The sequence below is a fragment of the Nesoenas mayeri genome (genome assembly GCF_963082525.1).
Source record: "Nesoenas mayeri genome assembly, chromosome: 11".
Lineage (NCBI taxonomy): Eukaryota > Metazoa > Chordata > Aves > Columbiformes > Columbidae > Nesoenas > Nesoenas mayeri.
The window spans coordinates 9707569-9730824 of record NC_137563.1 but is presented as its reverse complement, the minus strand read 5'-3'; the positions used below and the strand labels follow the sequence as shown (position 1 = coordinate 9730824).

Below are 23256 nucleotides of genomic sequence, written 5' to 3'. Positions count from 1 at the left end.
TCCAAACTTTCCATCTCCTCAGTTACAAAGGGAGCAGTGCCTGCAGCAACCAAAATCAAACCTTTCCCAGAAGAGAGGTCCACAAGATTAAATGTTTTGTTTTCCATCAGCGAGTTATCTTCCTTTGATGATGAGCTGGAACCAAAGCGTAGTTTAAGTCATTCAAGTTCTTATACACGGGTTTGAGCATGTGCCTTGATATCTTTACTAGTCAGCCATACTGCATGGAGATAGTTTTATCTCATCCACAGCTTTGACTAGTCATGTTCACGGCTCCTCAAGGGCGGTGTCGTGGCTGCTTTGATCTGCCTGGAAGCCACTGGGCTTTGGCAGAGGAAAGCGATCCTGCTTCAGAACTCTGTCTGAAGTTTGCAGAAGGTACTTTTTAGATCAAGGAACAAAGCAGGGACAGAAGTAAGCCACAAACAGAGTTATGTTGCTGTAGGATGCAAATCCCAGGACATCATACCCCTATTCTATGTGCCAAAGGGAACTTTCCTCAGAAAAAAACATTCACCCCTACACATCCCACTCCTCCTGGGGAAACCAGACCTGGAGTTTCCCTTCACCCTGATTTTGGAGCCTTTAATGGGGCCACGGGAGCTGTCAGGAAGGTTGTGTGCCGCAGGACAGAAGGTTGTTCCACCTTTCTCCAGTACCTGCCCAGGATCCTCAGAAAGGCACATACAGACACAGAGAACATTGCAACCTCTACACACTCCAGACTTCCCCAGAACTTAGACACTATGGATGGTGCATATAGGTTCCTGACAAGATAAGCATGATCCTACAGCATCTGACCTTCTGCAGGTGTGTCCAGCTCAGGGTGGCTGTGGCAGGCTGCTCTTTGCCTGCTGATGGCTTTTATTTGTGGCCTTGTTTCCATGAAACCCAGAGGTAGATAGTGTCTCACCTGCTTCTGCCTTCTGAGAAGCAAAGAAGGCATCAGGGAGTATCATGACTGTAAGTTCTACTTATTGCTGGAACTGGCAGGAAAAAAAAAGCCTCTGGAGTAATTTAGAACAGCCTAAGGACCACTCTAAAATCGGGCCTGTAGCTGGTGCTTGCAGGTTGGAATGTTCTGCCCTCCAGGCCTGAGCACGAGGGAGTATAAAGCTGATCTGCCAAGTTCATGTTCTGCCCACTGACCGGTCTCTGCCTTGTAACTTGGCTTCTCCTTAAAACCGTGACAGCTGAATGTTAACTTGTTCAATGTTTGCGTCATGGAGCACACACAAACTCAGGAAGTGTTTTATTTTGCGTTTTCACATGTGTATCAACACAGAGATTTGATTGATCATTTTCTCTAGGAAAGTTTATGAAAATACAATTTCAAAAGTCAGTTCTGTTTGGAAACTAGAAAACAAAACAAAACAAAACAGAGTTTTCTAGTTTTCTTGCTGCATTTGGAAGGAGAGTTTAGAGATAAATGATGTATTAATTTTTTGTTAATACTTGAAGATCAGAATAGGTTTCCCTGTGTACTGTCTGAATGAGAATCTTTGAACCCAACTGCTTCCAGACTTCAGTCAGTCTACATAATAATGCACAGGTCTTGCCTTGCAAACCAGACTTTGGTTTACAACCATGGGTATGCTACACTATTTCAGCCCAAGTACCAGTTTTAATAACTGTAACACTGCAAGTATGTAAGTGTTTTACCAGAAGTATCTTCAGCTCATTCTCTAACAGCTGCTCTGTGGTATTAGATTCTTACATCCTGTCTGCCAAGTTGGTTTATGTGTCCAAATTTATGGTACCATCCATTTCTCTAAGATTAAAATCTAAATTGTTAGGTTTGAGAATAATCCTTAAAATGAACTAAGTGTTAATTTACAATATACCAGACACGGGTATGTTCACTTTACATACATGCCCACATGTTTCCTGTGTAACTTCTGACAAATAATATTGAGATTATTCCAGGACAAGTTATGGCTCTAACTGATTGGTCTCTAATTATGCTCTCTGTTTACAACCTGCACTCTGCTCATTTTGGATAAAGAAAACAGGTTAGGAAGTTTTGCACTTGTGCTTTGTGGTCCTTGCTTGTTAGCACAATGCTGTAGTATTTTAGTATAACTTTTAAATCCAAATTAAGTCTCTTTTCGCTGAAGGTCAAAGAAAAACATCTCAGCTGTGCAGGCTTTCCTTTGCAAAAGCAGAACTATATGCAGAGCAGAATTCAACAGCAGCCATGAATACATGTGGCTTTTAGACATACTCTTGAAATAGGTCAAACTGTGGAAGTGTGCTACCATTTCCTCCTAAATTAGTAGTATTTTTTCATGGACATTTGGTAGTTATCTTTTCTTCCTTTTACTTCCTTTGTAACTTCTCCTGCCTACCCTTTTTTTCTTCCCTTTACATTTTCTGGCAGTGGAATGGCACAGAGAATGCCTCGAAGTTTGGAAACTGGAGAGCCTTGCTTATTCTGAAAGCAAAACCTAATAGCTTTAGGTAGTAAAACCTTAGCAAGACCAGTGTATATGACATTATTTGTACTCAACAGCAATGTTAATGTAAGTACAAATGCCTTCATCAACTGAAATGCAGCATATGCCCAAATTAGAAACATTATGACAAGTCAGCTATAATTATACTGTAATTATACTTTTTTTTTCTTTTACATTCATGTCTGTTACAAGGCTACTGCATCTTGTACTTCAGGTGGGCTGATACAGAAGCTCAGTATTCTATATTGTAATTACAAATTTGCTTACATTTCATTCCATGGTGTTTGATTCATTCCAGCTTTAAAAGATTCCAGTAAGAGATCCATTAACAGCGACTGGAAAATTGAGCTTCCTGGTGAGTTTCAGATCGCAGGCACTACTGTCCGGTACGTGCGAAGGGGTCTGTGGGAGAAAATCTCTGCCAAAGGACCAACTAAAATACCACTGCACTTGATGGTAACTTTATATCCTTTGTTTGTGTTTCTTAAGTGATGCAACAGCTAGGGTTTATATTCTAGCTGAAAGTTAATTTTGACTGTTTGCTTCCTCACCAGTTTTTTAAAGGTATGCTGTAGTGCCTCTCTTTGCATTCTTTTACAGCATTGCATAGGCTGGAGAAACCCAGCTCCCTACTTAAAATTAAATGATGTTTTCATAGAATAGAGAATGATGCTTTATTCTGGGAGAACATACAGAGTCCCAGGAGACTTGTGTCCAGTACAGGATAATCCTATAATGTGTCACAGGCAGTGTGACAGGTCCATTCTAGAGGACGTAGATTTTCAGAGGCCTTGTTCATTTCATGGACATACCTGCTCACACACCTGAAAGGATATTTGAGAAAACATCTTCTCAGCTTACGCCAGAACTTATTCTGCATTTAAACACACTGTTGCTCTAACAGAAGAGGTGCAGATTTGGCATGTACAGATGACACACGTGAATTTGAGCCTCCATAGTGACTTAGTTACACGCATAAATGTTTCTTGTTTTCTTTACGGTTTTTTGTTTGTTGTTTTTTTTTTTTTTTCATTTTTAAGGTGTTTTTGAAAGTTTTTCCTATTGTTCAACACAGTCCTTCTGCTAACCAGGCACATAATTTTATAAATAGTCATATGGCGGCTGTATGAGAACATGCGTGACAAGAAGAACAGGATCATAGTCCCAGTCTTGTCACTAATGGGCGATGTGACTCATGAGCCAGTCCCCTAATGTTGGTGGTAACCTTAATGTTTCTCTCTGTAAAATAGCTGTAATAATGCCTGTCTCATATGTGCGTTACTAGTAGAAAGTCTGTAAAAGGCTTTACAGTTTCCATAGTGAGGTTTGCGTACAAACATAGGGTATTTTAATGTATGCATTGTTTCCTGTAACTTTTTTATCCAATCGCATTTTTCTGTGTGCTGTTTCTTTTCCTTATGACTTTTTGCTATGGAAGGCTGTCTGTAAGTACTGCTAAAAATCAGGTGTCTCTCCCTTTCCTCACCTGAACTTTTTGGCTTGCTGGTGTTCATTGTGCAACATTTCATGGCCCAGTTTGAAAAGCTCAAAATTTTCTTGAGCTTTTCGTACACATACAAAATAATCACAATACTCCACTTTGTCAGTGCTTTGTGTCAAAATATTGGCTTCCTGACTCAGCCATGTAAGTCAGGGTCTGCCCACACAAGTGAGGTGTATACAGGAGCCTTCTTCATCATCAGAAAAATCACCTTTTGCTTGACTTTAGCCTTAAGATAAGTCTTCCCTCCTGAAACTAGGACTCTGGCAAAGTATCTTGTACTACCAAGGTCTTCCTAATGTCACGTAAGAAAAAGGGGTTGCACAGGTGCCATTTGTGAAGGTGCTGTGCAGGGTTCCTTTGCCAGCTCTTGGAACCTTCCAGGGTGTTACTTGGTTGAGTTGTACTGCAGTCACATCTGGCACCAGCATTTTGCAGACTTCAGCATTAGTAGAGATTTGTTTATAAAGAAATACTCATTTCCCCTTCATTAAGGAGTAAGTAACTAACATAGGAAGCTAGTAATTATGAGGTTCTCCATGAGTATCCCTTCCAGGTACAGAGGAGGAAATTTTCCTTCTTCACCTTCCTCCCCAGAAATGATTAAAAAGGATGAAAGTAAAGGTTACCAAACCATTAAAAAAACTTGTGGCTTAAAATCACCGCCAGTCATAAACAAAGCACACGTTAAGTCTTTTCTTCAAATCAGATATTAATCTTTTCCTTGATACAGGGTACTGGGTTTCATTCTTTCAACGCAGGAAAGGGAGGATGGTTACCAGTTACCTCTAAATAGAAAACTGTTGTTCAAACAGTGGTGAAATACACTGGACTGACAAAGAGCCAGAAGCTTCAGTCAGTCCGTTGTGACCTGCATTTGAAACCAATTATGCACACGCACACATACACCCCAATTATATATGGCTACAAAATTGCATGAAATTGGTTTCATATGGGCCTTCAGATTCACTAGTCTTGCACCCATATTGAGATAATAAGGATTTCTTTTTAGCTGCTTTTTAATACTTGAGGCATTTCTCCAAGTGCATTGGTGTAAGTATATTTCTTGGAGAACTTGATGTGTGTGTAACTAGGGCTGTGCTAGACCTCCTCCTGGCAACAGAGGACAACCAAACGCTCCCAGAGCATAAAGATGCTTCATACAAAGCTGATTGATCGGTTCTGTAGAACAAGCTGTTTGTGTCTCATGCACTTAAAGAACGCCAGAGCGGGACTTGCATTCTCTGCCTCTGACTGCCTGGTATTTTGAATTGTGTTAAAACAAAAAGAAAAAACATTCATCTTTGAAACTGTAATGATGACTGGCTAGTTTCAGCCTTGGGATTCAGTTCTGGTAGTAAGGCTCCATATGTAGCTGAAGCAAAATCATATTTTTCTCCCCACATTTTCTGGAAGGCACGTTCCTGCCCAAGGTTATGCACTGTGCAGAGCAACTCAGGGATGCTAAGTTTGTGTAGCCCCAATGTTCACTGCACAGACCACCAGGACATCGATGCCTGCAAGCTGGACCCCTTCCTTCTGCACATGTGGTTATTTTTCTGGTTAAATGAGCTTATGACAGCTTTAGTGACATTATTGGTTAAGTAGGAGCGATTTCTGCCAATCTGATGGGAAACAATTATTGTCAAGAGAAAACAGGACTTGCAAATTTGCCTTTTTTAATTGAGGAGCTGCTTGCTTCACTCATGATAGCTCTGCTTAAAGTATCTTCTTTGATAAGGTGCTGCTCCTATTTCAGCAGGTGACAAGAGCCAGCAGAATTCACCTGTCTAATGCTGCTGAGATTATGGGATAATAGCTATAAGTGAGGCTAAAGCCACATGATCAACATTACAGTAGTGCTTCTATGGCATCTGTTAATAGTGTGGTAACTCGGATTCCATGGGCCTCCTATTCCATTCGATGTCTTTTAATCACTTCTGACTCAAGGCAGTGAAAGGGAGAGCCAAACAAAGGCCAAAATGTAAATCAAAACATAATGAGAATTGTCATCAACCTATAGTGAAAAATTAATCATTTTCTCTGTTCCTCTGCCTTTTTTAATAGTCAGCGAGTTTTGGAGTAATAACGCTAGAGACATCACATATGCCTCCATAGGAAATAATCAGCCTGCTGTTGGAAGCAGGTTTCACCTTCCTCTAGAAATACTCAGAGTATGAAAATATATACGTTGCCAGCAGCTGTATGATATGGCTCTTCCTTGTCAACCTCAGGTTTCTGAGACAATAAAATCCTGTTCCTACAGCTTGTCAGCAGGAATAGACATCAGCAGGAACAGACATGCTCGGTTTGAGTGCCACATTTCCCAGGAGGCATGTGACTTCTTTTTTTGCATTAGTTGTTTTTACTTTGAGAAGGATCACCTTGTTCCTCCAAATGTGTCAGAAACATTTCTGCCTCCAAGCCAGGGGCTGCTGCAGCCCAGCGCAAACGCAACTGTAAGTGCTGCAGCTCACAGAATCACACAATGGTTGAAGTCGAAAGGAACTTCTGAAGATTCTCTTGTCCAAACGCCCTGCTCAAGCAGGGTGGCGTAGAGCAGGCTGCCCAGGACCATCATCCATAAACAGTACAGAGTTAACCCGGATTTTCCCCATTCTCTACAAAGGTGCTCAGCCATAAGCATGAGTCTCTACATGAGGTTTGCAGACAACTTGCTTTCTAGAAAACAAGGGCAGGACAGGTATGATGAATGACGTTTTAACTCTAGATGCTTATTAAAATAGTTATTATGTGAAAACTGCTGACTTATTGCTTCCTGTTGTCTTACTATTTCTCTTTAGATAGCCAGTGGCCTGCTGATCACATTTGAGACTTAACTTTATGCACTGAATTCCAGGTTCAGACATCTCCGTGGCTGTTTTAAATGTTCACAAATCATAAGCAGTTATTGCTCCCGCAGATGCCCTGTTTTACCAATACCACTGTAATTTCAGGTTTCTAGATAAAGATTTGGTTGCCTTTCACAAGGTACTCGTATTTTAGAAATATTGGCCCGAGACAGCATTTCCAGCATTACTGTCTCTGCAGTCTTGGCTTTCCCAGTACACAGTGTGTTGTAACAGCTTTCCTTTTCCTGCCGAACCAGGTGCTGCTATTTCATGACCAGAATTATGGAATTCATTATGAATACACTATTCCTGTAAACTATACTGCTGAAAACAGAAGCGAGCCAGAAAAGCAACAGGATTCTCTGTACATCTGGACGCACAGCGGATGGGAAGGCTGCAGCGTGCAGTGTGGAGGAGGTAAGGCCATTTGGAAGCTTGGTGGGACTTGCAGGCCGGTGTTTGCAGACAGCAGCCGTTAGAGAGATGCCTGCAGAAGACAGTGTTGCCAAAGCATGAAGAAAATGAGGCATGTGAATGGATGTTGCCATAATGACCTCAAAGAAGAGCTCCTTCTCACCAGCTCTCCCAGCTATCATCCACGTCCCCACAGTTAATTTTCACCCAGCATTTTGGCAGGGATGTAGCTTTGTCGGCTCATTACCGTAGACTGGATCTGCACCTGGATCAGTGCTCCACGAATGGCTTAAGGCACCGTGCGCAGCCCCATATCTCAAATCTCCGTCACATTTTTGGAGCAGAATTTTCGCAGGTGTTCAGGCATGTTCACCCAAAGACACTTCCTTCCCCAAGGATGAAATGGGGGCAGCACTGCTGTGACAGCTCCTGGAGATTGCATCAGATGCTCTGAATGTGGGATGGACTTTCTGGAAATACATGAGCACATTGCAAATCATGCTGTTCAGATGATCACTGGGATGTGCTGAGACAGATTTGCTGAAACCCTGGGGGGACTGACGCCTGTGAAACCAGACACTGGTTTGTCAGCCACTGTCCATTGAATTTTCAGTGTGGGATAAAGCAGGTTTTTCCCTGAGGAAAACGGATCATTTCCATGCATTCTGGCCAGTCTTTCTTCACCAGTGGACCCACTTTATTTATCATATTATGTGACACAAGGAGAGAGTGCTCATCTTGACATTTGCAGGCTCACTGCCCTAATTTCTTAGAGCCATTAAACTTTCACAGGAATTAGCAGGGAAATTGTGGCTCTTTTGATTTGTGTTGCAAGGTTGCCACATCTTTGAATCAAATCAGTACCTGGCAATATGGCTCCCACAAGTAGTAGCTTGGATGACAATTGATCTCAAATACTTTGGTTGTCAGATGCTTTTACTACTTATCTGAGCTGGGAAGAGCCTTTTTCCTTCCAGGTAGACTTTTACAAAATTTTTATTAACAGAATTTGAGTTATTTTTTATTATCTACTGCAGATAATGAATGAACTCAATTTGATGTAGACTCAGGGTTAAGAAGAAGAGCTGAGGAACCAAAATAATTAGCAGTAAGGCAAAGTCACATGGTGCAGAGATGGCATTTTCCTTGTCACATCTGGTCACTGTCATGCTGTCCTGCAGCACAGCTTTCCTGAACCCTGGGGGCCACACTGCTGCCCTGAAAATCCTGACGCACAGAGAAGTGAGAAACGCTGACCACTCCTGAGATGTCTCCTGTTGGCAGCGTTTTTAAAGTACTATGTCTGGAGGACCAGAAGATAGGAAAAAAAAATATTTTGGTGGCTTAATTAATTTCAGCTCTTGGTGAAACACACACAAGCCCAGTTTATCACTCTTGAACTCGGTCACTCCTTTTCAACCTGTCTCTTCCTGACTGCGGAGCAGCAGGAGGCAGCTGTCCTGTCATCATCAGTCACGGAGTGGTAGGTGTTTGTGTGGCTTCAGGTTACACAGCTGGAACATCTGTCCAAGGTGATTACAGGGCACAGCTACATGTGGAGGAGGAACCAGAAATGAAAGCAAATTGTTTTCAAGCTTGTTTCCACCGTAAACACTAGAAAGAGAAAGCCCAATGTGTTGTTCCTGTGAAGCACACAATCTCACAATTATTGGGGAAAGATTTGTAGCTTTTCTGAAAAAAAAAAACAACGAAACCGAACAAAACCCAACAGAACAGTACTGAGATAAGACAGAAGTGGGAAGTAAGTTTGCTTGCAGAGATGGTAGGTCTGTGTAGATCACATCTTGTAGACATAACAGGGAGCTTTTGAGTTTCGGTTAACTGGTTGACATGGTTTTGTTCTTAGCCACTGATTACCTTTTTCAGAGTTATTTTTTATTTGACTTGCAGGTGAACGGAAAACCATTGTGTCCTGTACTCGAATTATTAACAAGACCATGACACTGGTGAATGACAGTGACTGCCAACGAGTGAATCGCCCCGAGCCCCAGGTCAGGAAATGTAACACACATCCCTGCCAGTCACGGTAAGGAGTTAAAAAATAAAACCCAATATCCTTTTTCTTCACAAATTGCCCATTTCCAAAGCTGCCATCTGGTGAACATGATGGAAATGTCTAAAAGTATTGGGACATATTGTTAGCCATGGTAACCAGCTGTAATATTCATTTCCTTTTGTTAAGCAGGTCAGATTTTCATTACCTCAGAGTCCATTTAATTTGTGGCCAGTAAGGCCAGATTCCACACAAGCTGTCTTCCCATATTGTTTGGGGATGGTTTTCTTTTACCCTTGGCTGCCTCCTGGGTGATGGAGCAGCTTGCAATATAAGACTAGAGTGCAGTGACTGCATATCTAACCTTTTTTTGATTTTGAATCAGCACAGAGTAAGGTCTGATTAATTATCAAACAATGCTACAAAAAAACCCTGCGAACAACTCCCAGCCTTCAAGCTGCTATAGCTGACCTGCTGTGTTGTGTGCCTGATCTGTATTGGCATCGTTCAGACTGGGAGTCTCTAGGCAACAAGTGTCTCTTCTTTGTATGAACTTTATACAGTATCTGGAAACACCTGCATAGTTTTGGAAACATACTTAAATGTTGCTGTAGTCAAGAAGTTATGATGAAGCTCATTTTAGATGCTTTCCTCACTACTTTGCTTTTCTGCATCAGCAGGAGTAACTAGAGATCTAATAGTAATAAGTTCTAAAAATAATAAAAAGCTCTCTTTTTAGTTTAGCAAGCACTTTTAGCTGAATTAATTGTGATCTGCAATGTATCTGTATTAAAAAAAAAAAAAAAAAGATATTTCTGGCCAAAATGACAAAACACAGGAAGGCAGATTAATTTGTTCGGTTTGTCTGCTAACAAAAAGTTCACTCTCTCTCTGCAGTAATGTTTAGCATTGTGGAGTAGTGTAGATGCTCCACTTTTAATAGTAGTTAGAACACAAAATCAATATAGGATAAAGCTCAACAATATCTAAAAAAGCATATTCAAAACAACCTTCTATCTGTTGCATCTTGTATAATAAGATATAAGCTACTCCTGCTGGCAGAAACAACAGGGAAAATGAGAAACAGCACAATTCCTTCTAATTAGACCTGCACTCTGATTAAAGTGCCCTGAAGCAGGAAAATCCGGTGTCAGGTAATCCATCAATAAGGCCGGGCCGTTCCAGGTTTCATTTTCTGTCTGCACTGCCTCTTATTGCTGCTGCACCATATTGTGGCCACACTGCTCTCAGTGCTACTGAAAGGTATAACAAGATACCTGTGTGCTTCTGGGTGTGTAAGGAGAGCCAGGCTCTCAATGACTTCAAGGAAACAGCTGTCATTTCCATGAGGAAGTTTCCTAAATGCAGCAATGCTCGGATTTCTGTCATGCCTTTCTCTCAGAAAGGCTGAAACAACGAGCATCAGCATGATATTTCTTGTAGACCTTTTGTGAAACCAATAGGAGGAGACTGGAGTGAGCCCAGGCAGGTGTATGGAGGGGTTCTGGGTGGTAGGGATGAAGAAAAGCAGCTTACAAATCTCTGGAAGAAGTAGTCAGCTTCCACCTCTGCTAGCTGAGGCAACAAAGGGAAGTCTATCAGTGCCGTGAGACCCACCGTGCTGTTTCTCAACGGGTTCTCCATGACCCTCGGCCCCTGGTGAAGTCTCCTCTTTGTTGCACACTTTCATCATGACCTTGCTGCCTGTCCAGGCAGTGACAGTGGCTTAGGTTAAATCACACAAAACCTCCTGAGAAAAGAATGCTCTGTTCCTGTATCCAGACTGTGTTATTTTGTGGATTCCAAGATATCTCTTCTATATGGAGTTACCAGGCAATTTATAGACACAATTTAGCACAGTTGTCCCCAGGAGCAATTAGCACTGTCACAGTGGTACTCTCATTGGTCCATGTTTTGTCAGAGCAATGACAGTGAACACCAAATGTGCTTAGTACCCGTAAAGGCTACAAAATCCTTGCTGATGATCTGATAGACCACACTGTCTCACTCCCTCTGTGTAGACCACACTTTCACACTTAAAATGCTTTTGACTGGAAACATTTTCAGAAGCACATTCCCTGTGCCTCTGTAGAATTTAAATTTCCACTTGCGTTTGCCCACCCAGATATTAGAAATGCATGCTTAGCATATTCTCTGACCAAGAACATCTTAAAGAAACCATTCTCTTTCACCATGTCAATGCTTTTTTTATAAGCCCTGAATTTGTTTTAGGGTTTCAAGTAAAATTATTGTAGCATCTTGTTACAATAAGGTCCTTTCCCATTTCCACTCAGGCCTAAGCCCTTTACCTGAGTGCAGAAGAAGGAACAATGTGTTCCTTTCTGTAGTATACCTGCTCTGTTTGGGGCATTTTGATCTACATTTACACTTTTACTCAAAACGTAAAAGAATCACCTTACAGAGAATTTAGGGGAGAACCTTGTGGCAAGCACAGCACTGGGTCATAGGACATTCAGTCTGTGTTTCTCTTTCGGATGTGCTGTGTGACTTTAATTCTCTCTCCCACACCGTCCCTTTGCTTCCTCGCTCAGTCCATATATAATCTGGGTTGCATAGTCCTTGGGATGGAGTGAGATCATGTTGTATAAATGTAAGAAGAGGAGGAGCCTATTGCTGTTTGAGATTGTAATAAAAATAAAAAAACAATAACCCATGTTACATATGTAAAGTGATCTGGAGAAAAAAAAAATAGTACGATATTAATAACAGTGTCTTTCTTCCTGCACGATCCCAAAGTGCTTTGCAAATTATATATCCCTTTGAACTTCAGCCACCTCTTGGGAGAGCCAAATAGCGCAGGGGACAGTAGTTTCGTGAGGCCAAGGAGAAGATTAGAGCTCTGCAACTCCAACCCAGCATCTGAAAAAAACATAACAGGTTTGAAAAAAGGATTGGATACGCTGACATGTTTTAAAATTAAACGTCAGAGAACAGAATTTTCTTGAGGGTTGTGTTGAAACTGGCAAAAATAAAAGAATCTTTCATTCTTTATTATTGTTACTCTTTCACCTTTTAAAAAAATGCCTCTTTTTCTTCCTATTTTATTTTTTATGTTCCTTGACCCTCTTTTTCCATTAAATTCTTTACAGCTTCCTTTCCTGTCCCAACTGCACCCTATTAGCACCTCTTTATTCTAATCCTTTGCCTAGCTCTTTAGATATTTTTTACAAAACCCTGCTGTAACCAGATGGAATCTGGATTCTTGCATGCGGTGCGTATGGGTTGTTTCCAGCACACTGAACACCAACCCAAATATATAGGCAAGCCCAGCACTCATGTTGGCACAAGACTCAGAAATCACAGATCACATCAGCTGTTATTACTGAAAACATAGGTCGGCCAGTGGCCACACACTTCAACATGCCTGGTTGGGTCTATGAATATGAAGTTGCTCCCCTCTAATGCAGGAAAAGAACCAAAAACACACAAAATTTCCCAACTGTTAGACTTGTAATGGTGTATGCAAACACCATTATTTTCTCTCCTCTTTGTTGTAATAGATTTGAATAGAGGTTGAGTTCTTTCAAAGACCTGCTGAGTATGTGGTGTTCCTACAGAGATGCTTAACAGCAGCATAAAAGCCAGAAATCCCTGCCTTCATCTACAGAAAACCGCAGGAGACCCAAGTCCTTATTTTTACCATTCAGGACTTGAAAGTATCTCCTGAATCCAAGGGTTAGTTTTCTGCTGCTACCAGCAGCAATTCATAAACTCCTTTCTGATTTTGCTCCACAGTCTCCTTCCCTCACTGGAAGGCTCCTTTCAGTTTTCTTCTTTTTGTGCCAAGGTTGTTAATGAACATACTAAATTAGATCAAATGCAAGACATCTTTCAGGAAATCCACCGGTAACGAATCTGGATTCCTTTGATACCTGATATTTCTTTACAGCATTACACTGTGGCCTGCTCTCACCTGCCATATGATTTACACATTGATATCCATGTTTCCTAGCATATCACCAGTTTTTCTAACTTACATGTGCATTTCCAGCGCAGCAAAAAGGAGTTCTTTACTGATAACCAAATAGATTAAATCTACCACTCTTCCTTTGCCTGGAAAAGTTGTTATTTTAATCAAAGAAATACAGCCAATGAGTTTTACCTGGAGGATACCTATGTTGCATCCATTTACCACTATGTCCTTGATGATTGTTTCCCTCCAAATCCGCTCTAAAAACTGGCACGCTGCTGGGGTCAGGTCTGTGGTTGTGTGGATCTCTTATCCTCTCCTTCTCTTCCCTTCTCTCTTCCTCTCCTCCTCTTCTCCTCCTCTTCTGTTCCTCTTCCATTCTTCCTCCGTTCTTCCTCTCTTCTTCCTCTTTCACTTTTCCATCCATGGACTGGAATCCAACATCATTCTCTCCAAGAGCTTATGTATCACAGTGATTCCTGCTGGGGAAAAAATGAAGCCAGTTCAGGGTCAGCCAAGGCGCCAGCTGGCTCAGCACCACAACCACCTGCCCAAAAGGATGGTGACCTCTCAAAGCACAGTGCCTCAGTGTCTGATGGTTGATAGTGCCCATTGCTCTGCTTCCTGGACTGATTTAAGCTCATGGTTCTGATCTGTATGATCCCTACTGTCTGAGAGTCCACCTCTCCCTTTAGAGCCCACCATATACCTCTGACAGTGCCCTGGTTAACAGCCCAAGAATACAGAAATCGGTCAGTGTCCCTGATTCTGGTCTGTTTGCACCATATTTATTTGTGTTGTCATCCAGGGAAATGGGGAGCAGAACAGTTTTGAGTTTATTTTGTGAGGTGAAAATCTTGCAAATAATAGAATTGGTGGGGGGGAGCAGTATGATGGAAAACTCCTTGAGAATGTTAGCAAATTACTTGCAGGGCTGTATGGAAATTATACTAAATTGGAGGGACATATTGGGAGTGTCTGTTAACTGAAGGGACTGAGCTAGACATTTAATGCTTCCAAATGGTTATGTTCTTTCATTAGTGCAGTCGGATTCTTTTGGAACCTGTACAAATGTTTATCATCCATAAAGTCCAGTGGCAATGAGTTCAAAACCTTATCTGTGCTTTGTGCTAAGAAACATCTCCTTTGGTGTGTTTTGAATTTGGTTACATGAAAAAAGAAAAGAAGGAACAGCCATGGGGAGGGTTTCAAATCATTTTAGCCTGGAAATCTGGCATAAACAGTAATGTTAGCACCCTCTGATCCAAGGAGGCACCACGTAAGAGCTCATTTTGAAGTATTTCCCAAAACTGGAGTTGGGATCTCTAGAATCTGTTTGAGCTTAATGAATTTGCCAGGACTGTGCTGGACACTGTGCGAGCCACGGTGGCTGCAGGCGGCTGAGCGAGCGGGAGATGCTGCGCCCTGGTGGCAGCTCTTCAGGGAACCCGGACGGGGCTGCTGGCCACGGGCAGTGCTGAGGGTCTTCCTCACTCAGGTCTTGCAGGAGTAGAAGCCAAATCCTGTAGACCAGAAAGTCTGAGACACTTCTGGATACCTTCATGAGTGAGTAGCTGCTGTCTTGTCATGGGCACATCTGGTTATCACCATCCACTAGAAGGAGACAAAATCACTTGTGTTCCAGGTTGTAGGTGGTTCATCGAGTACAGCAATGGACAATCAGTAGGTAATTAGCTACTGAAAGACAAAAAGACTTTTTTAAGCAAATCCAGAAATCCAACTAAATGAAGCAATTCTGGAAGAAAAGTAAGAGAATGCTTGGGAACAGAGACTAGAATGAGGGCTTATTGGCTGCTGCTGAATGCATTTAAATCAAATAATTCAAGGTGACTTGCTAGAGCAGAAACTAATTTGGCGTCAGTTTTAACATGGAGTCAAAAGAGAGGTTTCATAGCTTTGGTGTAAACCCCCACGCTGGCTTACATCACAGTTTTCCTGTTATAATGTTTGACTTAACCACCTTATGGTTAAACATTTCCTTGTTTTAAAATGTTAAATGTGTTGCTTTGGTTTGAGGCTCTTTAGGCCAAATGTAGTCTTTACCCACAAAGTAGGATTAGCAGGATAATCTAGCAAAATATTTAATTGTGAAATTCACTCCTACTGCTGCCTGCTGTGGTGCTCTTCACACTGTTTTCATCCTTTGGTATGAGCTAAGGAAAAGGCACCGCCTTCCTGGAAAGGCAGGGAATGGAGCTGGACACCAGTTGTCCCATCAAAGATAGACCAGCCATGGATCAGGGTAGGGATAACTCGCTGCAAAAGGGCTCTGAAAATGTTGATTTCTGCGCCTTGATGTAGTGAGGCAGCTACCAGCAAGGATACCTTCTCACACCAACGCCACGGCGAGTCCTCAGAAACTGAGTTACGGTGATTTGCATGTAAATTATAAAACATTATCCTGTGGCTGATCTTATAATTGGTGGGAAATTTTCAAAAATAAAGCTGTCAAAATGATAATCACTAAAGAAAAAAAAAGAAACCTGTGTGAGTGAAAGTTGGCAAGTCTGTTAGCAGGATGACTACTGTACTGGAAAATTACTGAGCACTGTTTATAAAGGCAATCAGACAGGAATGTTAGTCTTGGAGTCCTACTTTCGACATCAGCAGCTGTATTATTCTACTAGATTCCTTGTACTTTTTTCCAAAAAAACCCCAAACCTTCTAGTGACTGGGTGTAGCACAACCTGTTCCCAAAAGTCAAGATTCACCTGATTATTTTGACCCCAGTACGGCAGAGAAATGGTGGAAAGTTTCAGAACTGTGTAGGGAGAGAAAGATACAATAGAAGATTGTGCATATTTCCTGGAAATTATGACTCCATTTGTAAACAGAGTTTTCTTGCTTCTACATATTCAAGCATGAATTTAGTTTGATAGCTGTAAGCAAAAAATATCTGTCAGTTCCATGTGACTGATTCTCAGAAATCTTTTCCAGTTCTCCTTGCTAAAATTATCCAATGTGAAATCCTGGCTCCACTGCAAATGGGTCTGAGTTTTGCCCAACATCAATAGAGCCACAGTTTCACCCAGGTACCTCGGAAAACTAAGAGCGAATTTGACGTGATTTTGCATCACAAGCTGGCGCTAAAGACAACCAGTGCTAACTAGACCTGGAGTTATCCTCACCTATACATTAGTGCAACAGCGTATGTTAAACCAAAATGCATGCAATAAAATCTATTAGAAATAGGACCCTCAGATTAGTCTGCTTTAGATTTAGGATGAGGGGTGATGGCTTTAAAATGAAAAAGAGGAGATTTATATTAGATATGAGAAATTCTTCCCCATGAGGGTGGTGAGGTGCTGGAACAGGCTGCCCAGAGAAAGCACCAGTTTTCCGGAGATCTCGAGACAGAAATAACCAGGTGAAATGTAATGGGCTGCAGTATTTACCCTAGAACATGTAATGGCTTTGTGTTATAAAAGGCTACAAATCTCTTGAGAAGTGACCTCACATCTTTAGATCGCACTCCTCCACCCTGTCCTTCAGCCTTGACCCGTTTTATCTTCATAGCATTTTTTCCCAAATCCTTAGCTACAAGTCTTCATTTGCAGACATTCATCTCCCCTGAGTTTATGTACATAGTGCTGTAGACAATTTATTTCCTAGAAAATGTGGGAGTCTTAAGCAAGTAGGTAGAGTGGATAATTCAAGGTTAATGACTAATCCAGAAAGATCAAATGATGAACTGAACCTCCAAAATATATTTCAAGTTTGCCTCAGGGGCCTGCCAGATGAGTGTTGCCAAAGCAGATTAGAAGAAAAACTCCCAATTTCTCTGCAGAGATACTGAGAGGTCAGAGGCTGAGGAAGACTCAGAAGACAAAGATTTAAAACAGCCATCTCAGATTGCACATCCTGCCCATCCCAGCTTTTTGAGGCTGTAGAAAAACACACCTTTCTGGACATTTTTTAGCTAGAAAGATAGCCACTGACTGGATCAAAAAATCTGTGCTTAAAAGCTTCCTAAATCTCACCACTAGCAGGGATCGCCTAGCTCTTGAATCTTCTACAGAGATAAGACTACAAACAAATACTACAGGTAAAGCCATCCCTGTGGTTGAGAGAAAGATGAGTGTGTTTGTCCCATAAATCAGGACTTGTTGAAAAAATGAGATACTCTCCAGAGACTCCAACTCGAGCACTCACATGGGCCAGCAGGAGACAGGTTATAACCGGGAGGGAAAGACCAAACGGAAAAGAGCTGTGGTGTCAAAGCAATCCCTAAGATCAGTTTACAGGCTTAAAATCTACCTGGAAGACAAATGCTCTGTATGATATACACAGAACTTAGTGTGCAGCAGTTAGTTGACTTATGTACTAATACAGAGCAAATTTGGTGTTTTGAGTTAGAATACTGGAACTATTTTTTAGGTTGCCATGAGAAAAATATTTACCGTTTTTAGAAAAATAAAAAGTTATTCTTAAACATATCCAGGTGTGTCCAAAGTGTGTAATGACAGTGCAGAGAGGAAACTCCTTCTATAGTGTAATTTAATAGTAACCATAATGTGATACTATTTGTTCATCATATTTTGCTTCCCTTTGTGTATATTACTTGCAGATAGAAATCATGCTAATACCTTGCTGCACATTCCTTTACCAAATATGAAACTGGCAGGATTTTTCATATTTAATCACTTTATCCATAAATCCCTTGTCTTTCCACTATAGTTGTGAATGATGTTGTTGAAATATAGTTGCAGTGATTCCGTGTCATATAGACAAGGTTCTTAGGTACATAGTTTAATGCTAGATTTAGGTATGGTTGGACTCGATGACCTTAATCATCTCTTCCAACCAAAATGATTTTATGGTTCTACAATTCTACAGGCACTAAAATTATATTTTCAGCTGCCTGTGAACGGGGCTTCAGGAGAACTGTGGGGGAAGCTCAGGGCACTGCCAGTACTGCACATAGGACTCGCATCTACTTGCTTGCCAGATCATTTTTACAAGCCGTTGAACCAAGCAGAGTTTCCACTGAGAAGATAAAGTTTTGTGGTCAAAGCAATCACCCCCTTGATGCCTTTGAATACAGCCCACTTTACTGATATTACTATTATTCAAACATTTTATCTGTCACTGGTCTCTTGGATGTGAAACGAAACCCATCACTTTAAAATAGCCTTAAATTTCTAAGCATTTTGATTCCATGTTAGCAGCAGTTGTCACCAGTACAAGGGAGTGGGCTGTGAGGTTTCAAAGGTCCCTGACAGTGCAGAGTCACTTTATTTGTAACTATTGGGCTTGGATCAGGGATGGACGTCGTGGATCGGTAGCTGAAACTGGCCATGCAGCTGCCACAAAAAAGCTGGAGGTTGTGTTTTCACCACAGGCACAGCTTTGTATTGATTCCCTGGGTTTTCACTCATGCCCTGTTCAGTCGTTCCTCTCATGATTATGATAATATTTGTTTTTTCTGTGCCAGTTTTCCTGTTACATTCTGTGCTAGAGCGGCACTAACTAGAGAACACCGAACAGGGTAGAAACAAGGTGATTTCTCCCCTCCACAAAAGCAACAACAACAAAAAGGAATTTTCCTTCCTGAAAGGAAAGTCATAACCTTACTTCTTAAGGCATCTTGGAAATAGTTGGTACACTGCGCGCTGCCCATCCTGAATGCAAGCTCACAGACAGCCTCTGCCAAGAATGCATTTTTATCTTTCTCCTTTGCTTTCAGTCCCTTTCCCTTTTTCTTTTGCCAGTGGCTGTAGATCACAGCGAGAGAGCACAGTGCTGAAGTGAATATTAGTTTGGTGGAGCCTGTACAGAAACTGTGACTCACATTCAGCTCATAAAGCAAAGTCACTCGTCCCCCTCTGTGCCCTTGCTGAGTGGTTCCTTCACCCAGATAGATAACTCGCTCCACATTTGCTGTGACAGGGCTGATATCAAGGGAGCCTGGCTATTAATTTTCATGAACACTGGTTTCTGCACTTCAAAGCTATTTTTGTCAGTCTTTCAGCCCTCGTATTCAATTACCCAGCTGGCATTTTCCCATTCCGTAAGCAAAATACTAAGCACTCAGCCACAGAGATGCACCAAAACTGCTGTCTAGAGAAACACGTTTGGTGTCTTGCCAGCTGTTTTAGCCAACGCAAATTCGCAGATGTGTCAACTGCTTTAATGCACAGAAACATCTGAGTGGGGCCCTATTCCACAAGAGACAGGTGGCCAGCCTGCCCAACCCCGTCCTGCCCAAACCAAATGGCTTCTGCCGTCACTGTCAACGCAGTCATCAGTGCTGTCACACCGGGTCATCAGTCACTGCATTTGGGAAACGAATTCATGAGAATCACACCAGTGAAGATGTTTCTACAAACTGTGCTGAACTGATTTTTCCCTATTCAGAAATGGGAAGATGGGAAACAGTTGATTGATTGAGGAGAAGTTACGTAGCCACTTCAAAAGAAATGTGGTTAATAAGCTGGTACATACAGTGCTCTACCTGGACTATGGGATCCTTTGGGAAAATGAAGTAGTGTTTCTGAGCAGACTTGGTTTTGAGAATTCTTATTTGAGCCACTTACAATCAACAATCCAGGATTGAGTGACAAGTAAAAGATTCATGGTATGAGGATACTAATCTAGATGACAATCCTAAATAACAGGCTAGAAGGTCAATTACCTGGTGAGAAAGGCACGATAGCTTTCCGGTGCAGGGTTATTGTTCCAGCCTTTCACTTCATACAGGAATTCCTGTAATTACAGAGAACATTGACAGATTGCAGGAAGTGTAAAGATTGATGCTGCTTATTTTTAGGAAAAAAATCCTCCTGCCCTACATACCTCCTAATTCAGATTCTTCTTAGACATTTTATTCATCACTGAGCTGGAAGACAGAGGGGTGAGGATTCCTCATTTCCCATGCATACCCATGCTGGTGACCGCTCACAGCAGCAACACCTTCCTTCCCTGGGAGGAAGCCCAACACCTCACAACTTTGTGCTGGGTGTTTGCCAAAAGCTTTTAAAGACACATAGCAAAGCAAACAACACACACACACACACGAAAAAAAAAGCCATGTATTTGTTCCCAGCACTCTGATCAAAGGGGAAGGAAATGGCAACTGAAATGCGCTTACAAAGTAAATGAATCCCAAAGGCTCAGCAAAATGATGGGTATAGAGAAATACCCCCTGACCTCACCCAGACTGGGTTATGGCACATCCTTGTGAGCCACAGCAGCTTTTGAACAATCTTGTAGGATCCTTTCCGTAGGGAAAATGTTATCTTTTTAAGTACTCCTTGAGCCTTGGCAGTTAAGTACAATTCACATTTTCTAAGAATGAACATGGCCAGTTATTCTCCATTTTTGTGGCCCCTAAACCATGAACTTCAAACAGATGAGATTTCAATTAAACATCCTGGCAAGCCCAACTATGAAAAGCGAAATCTCTACCAGCGGCTGTGAGAGGGTGAACTGAAAGTGAAGCAGGACTTGTCTTTGCATTGTAATGGTCTGGGTTGTAGAGAATCTGTATGCTTTGAGGTCGTATAACGTAGGACTAGAGAATCTGATTCTGCTAATGGATACAGAAAAGCTGTGTTGGGCTGTGGCACCATCCCAGTTTGTACCCAGTCAGTCCAGGTTCTCAGCACAGCTCCACTGCCCAGAAAAAGACGTACATGCAGATATAGCAGTGGTTTTCCCAGGTACCTCTCAAAGGCAACATTATTTGTGGGGTATGATGGTCTGCAGACAAGTCTGGCTTTATCTGGGGGAAAAATGCAGCCTCACTGTAGAATCTGGAGGTTAAAGGGCACTATGCAGAGTTTGTGTTTCTGTCTAGCATGGAGACAGGAGTGGATATTAATTTATATACCGATGCTTTTCTGCTTTACGCACTTGAGCTCCCAAAGGCTGGGGGATCTCAGTGTGACAGCAACACAGCACCATCAAAGAACCCACGAATCTAGGAAGAGCTCTCTGTTTTTAAGTGAAGCATAGTGTTTTATCCCACCAGTTTTTTAACATTCCATCTCTGGCTCCTTCCCAGGTGGGTCACTGGCCATTGGAGTCCCTGCTCTGCTACTTGTGAGAAAGGTGTCCAGCACCGGGAAGTGACCTGTGTTTATCAGTTGCAAAATGGCACCTACGTTAACACAAGAGACCTCTACTGCCTTGGCAACAAACCAGCAACAGTACAAAACTGTGAAGGACGGGACTGCCTTTCTATCTGGGAAGCATCAGAGTGGTCAAAGGTAGGAATCTGTTTCGAGAAAGGAGCCAGACTGCACACAGCTCTGGATACGCCGGCCCTGATCCAGCTTAAGGGCTTAAAAATAAGTGTGTTCTTATGGTCAGCATGCTCAGCAGCTCACAATATTGGGTCACTGAGCAGGACTGTCATTTGCTGAGATGATCAGTTTGGAGCTGAGGTTTGTATTCCATACCAAATGAGTTATTTAGGCAAGTTTTAGTTATCATGCTATACTAGCTGTATCTTTCCATCTGAAAATTCTGACCAGTAAGCAAAACCATTTCACTGACCTGTAGCCAGACGTGTAGTAACCCACGAGGCCTTCTGGCTCCATTTAAGTGCAGTATGAAACTAATACCAGATTTATCAAGCATCTGCATGTTACAGAGAATGTACAACCTTTAGACCTTATCCAACCTTGTTATTTCAGTGGGAAAGATCTTCCCTTGTTAATCTCTATTTTGAAACAGTGAGCTCCTGTTTAAAACATTGTCAAAGAGCTTTTGCAAAATTTTATTGTTAAAAATGTGCTTAAAAGTCACAGAAGCTCAGGATACAAGGGATCTTGCACTGAGGAACAGCGTCTGTTAACAAACACAATGTGATTCCATTGTCCACCTTTTGAACAGGAAATCTTTGTTCGGCAAGTGAGATGATTGATAGTTAAGCGAGAGTAGCGTTTCCTTTCAGTAGGACACTATCTGTTCCTAATGCATGAGGTTCATTTTCTTCCTGAGTTCTTTAATTTCAAAAGATGTGGAGAAACACACCAAAGTTTTAATAAGTTGTCTGATAGTTGTCAGATGATGCCCTCTTTATTTCTTAGAGCTGAACCAGCTCCAGTTTATAGCTGAGAATATTCTTATGGCTCAGTTCCTACTTGTTTTACATGGGGAATTTTTACATGAGTCTTTTGTTAACAGTCCGAGGTACTTCTCTCTCCTTTTTATGAAGTCAAGTTACAGAAGACTTTTTGCAGAGTGCTAATCTTCCCTGGTTCTGATCACGTAACTCATTTGCAAATACATAGTTTTTTAGGTATCTTTTTCAATAACTGGTTTACTTTTCCTTTGATAAATTTATTTACCTTTTGTTGTGTCTGTAATTGTCCACTCATGATTTTAAATCCATTCTTGTTCTGGCACATTTCTGCTGTTATGTAGCACAGTTGACTCCAGGACACGTTTCATGCTCTGCCAGTTTGAACACTTCTCATAACTAGGGCTTTCTTGAGTGGTAATCACTTTAATCCTTAAAATTTTAATCTGATGTTATGGCATAAATATCCTGGTAGTGGTATCATTTTATAAAACAATTTCCTCATGTATGTTTTTGAACTTTTTGGTTATAAAACAAAAAAACAGTTGACCACATTGATATCTGGTCCCCAGTCAAAAATGTGTGTTTTCAAAGCAAATTCCAATGCAATCTTCATTGTGGAAAAAATTAAGTTCCCCTTTTATTGCCAAACACTTGAGATTGTTTTGGACGAAGTGCTGCTCAACCCATTTTTAATGGCAAAAATAGAGACTCTCACAAAAAGGTGAATGTTTCTACCGTTAGGGAAGTAGAGTAGAGTAGAAAAAAATATGTATTTCCTTCATATAAAGGAGCTGTGTTTAAACTGCAAAGATGTGTTGCTTCTTTACAAAGCCTCATGGGATTTGACTAAGTATTTTTTTAGTAAAATAAGACCTCGTGATCTCAGCTGGATGCTCGGGGACTGTGCATATTAATTTGTAGGCTGCTCTGTTGTGGAATCTCTATAAAATCTGTATGTGAAGAAATTCCTCATGAAAACAGAGGACTTGAGGAAAGAAAAAAAAAACTCTTAAAGAGGGTGATTTATATGTGACCA

General features: G+C 41.5%; 1 protein-coding gene across 1 annotated transcript in view; it reads left to right on the top strand.

The window, feature by feature from the left end:
* The window catches only part of ADAMTS17 (ADAM metallopeptidase with thrombospondin type 1 motif 17), a gene marked incomplete at its 5' end in the record, with an annotated part of 173454 nt that overhangs the window by 130089 nt on the left and 20109 nt on the right, over positions 1-23256 (top strand). The window contains 4 exons of the mRNA XM_080350967.1: positions 2755-2912; positions 7067-7226; positions 9135-9270; positions 21195-21399. Of these exons, the coding sequence (XP_080207093.1) occupies positions 2755-2912; positions 7067-7226; positions 9135-9270; positions 21195-21399 (659 nt within the window). The remainder of the gene's footprint in view (positions 1-2754; positions 2913-7066; positions 7227-9134; positions 9271-21194; positions 21400-23256) is intronic.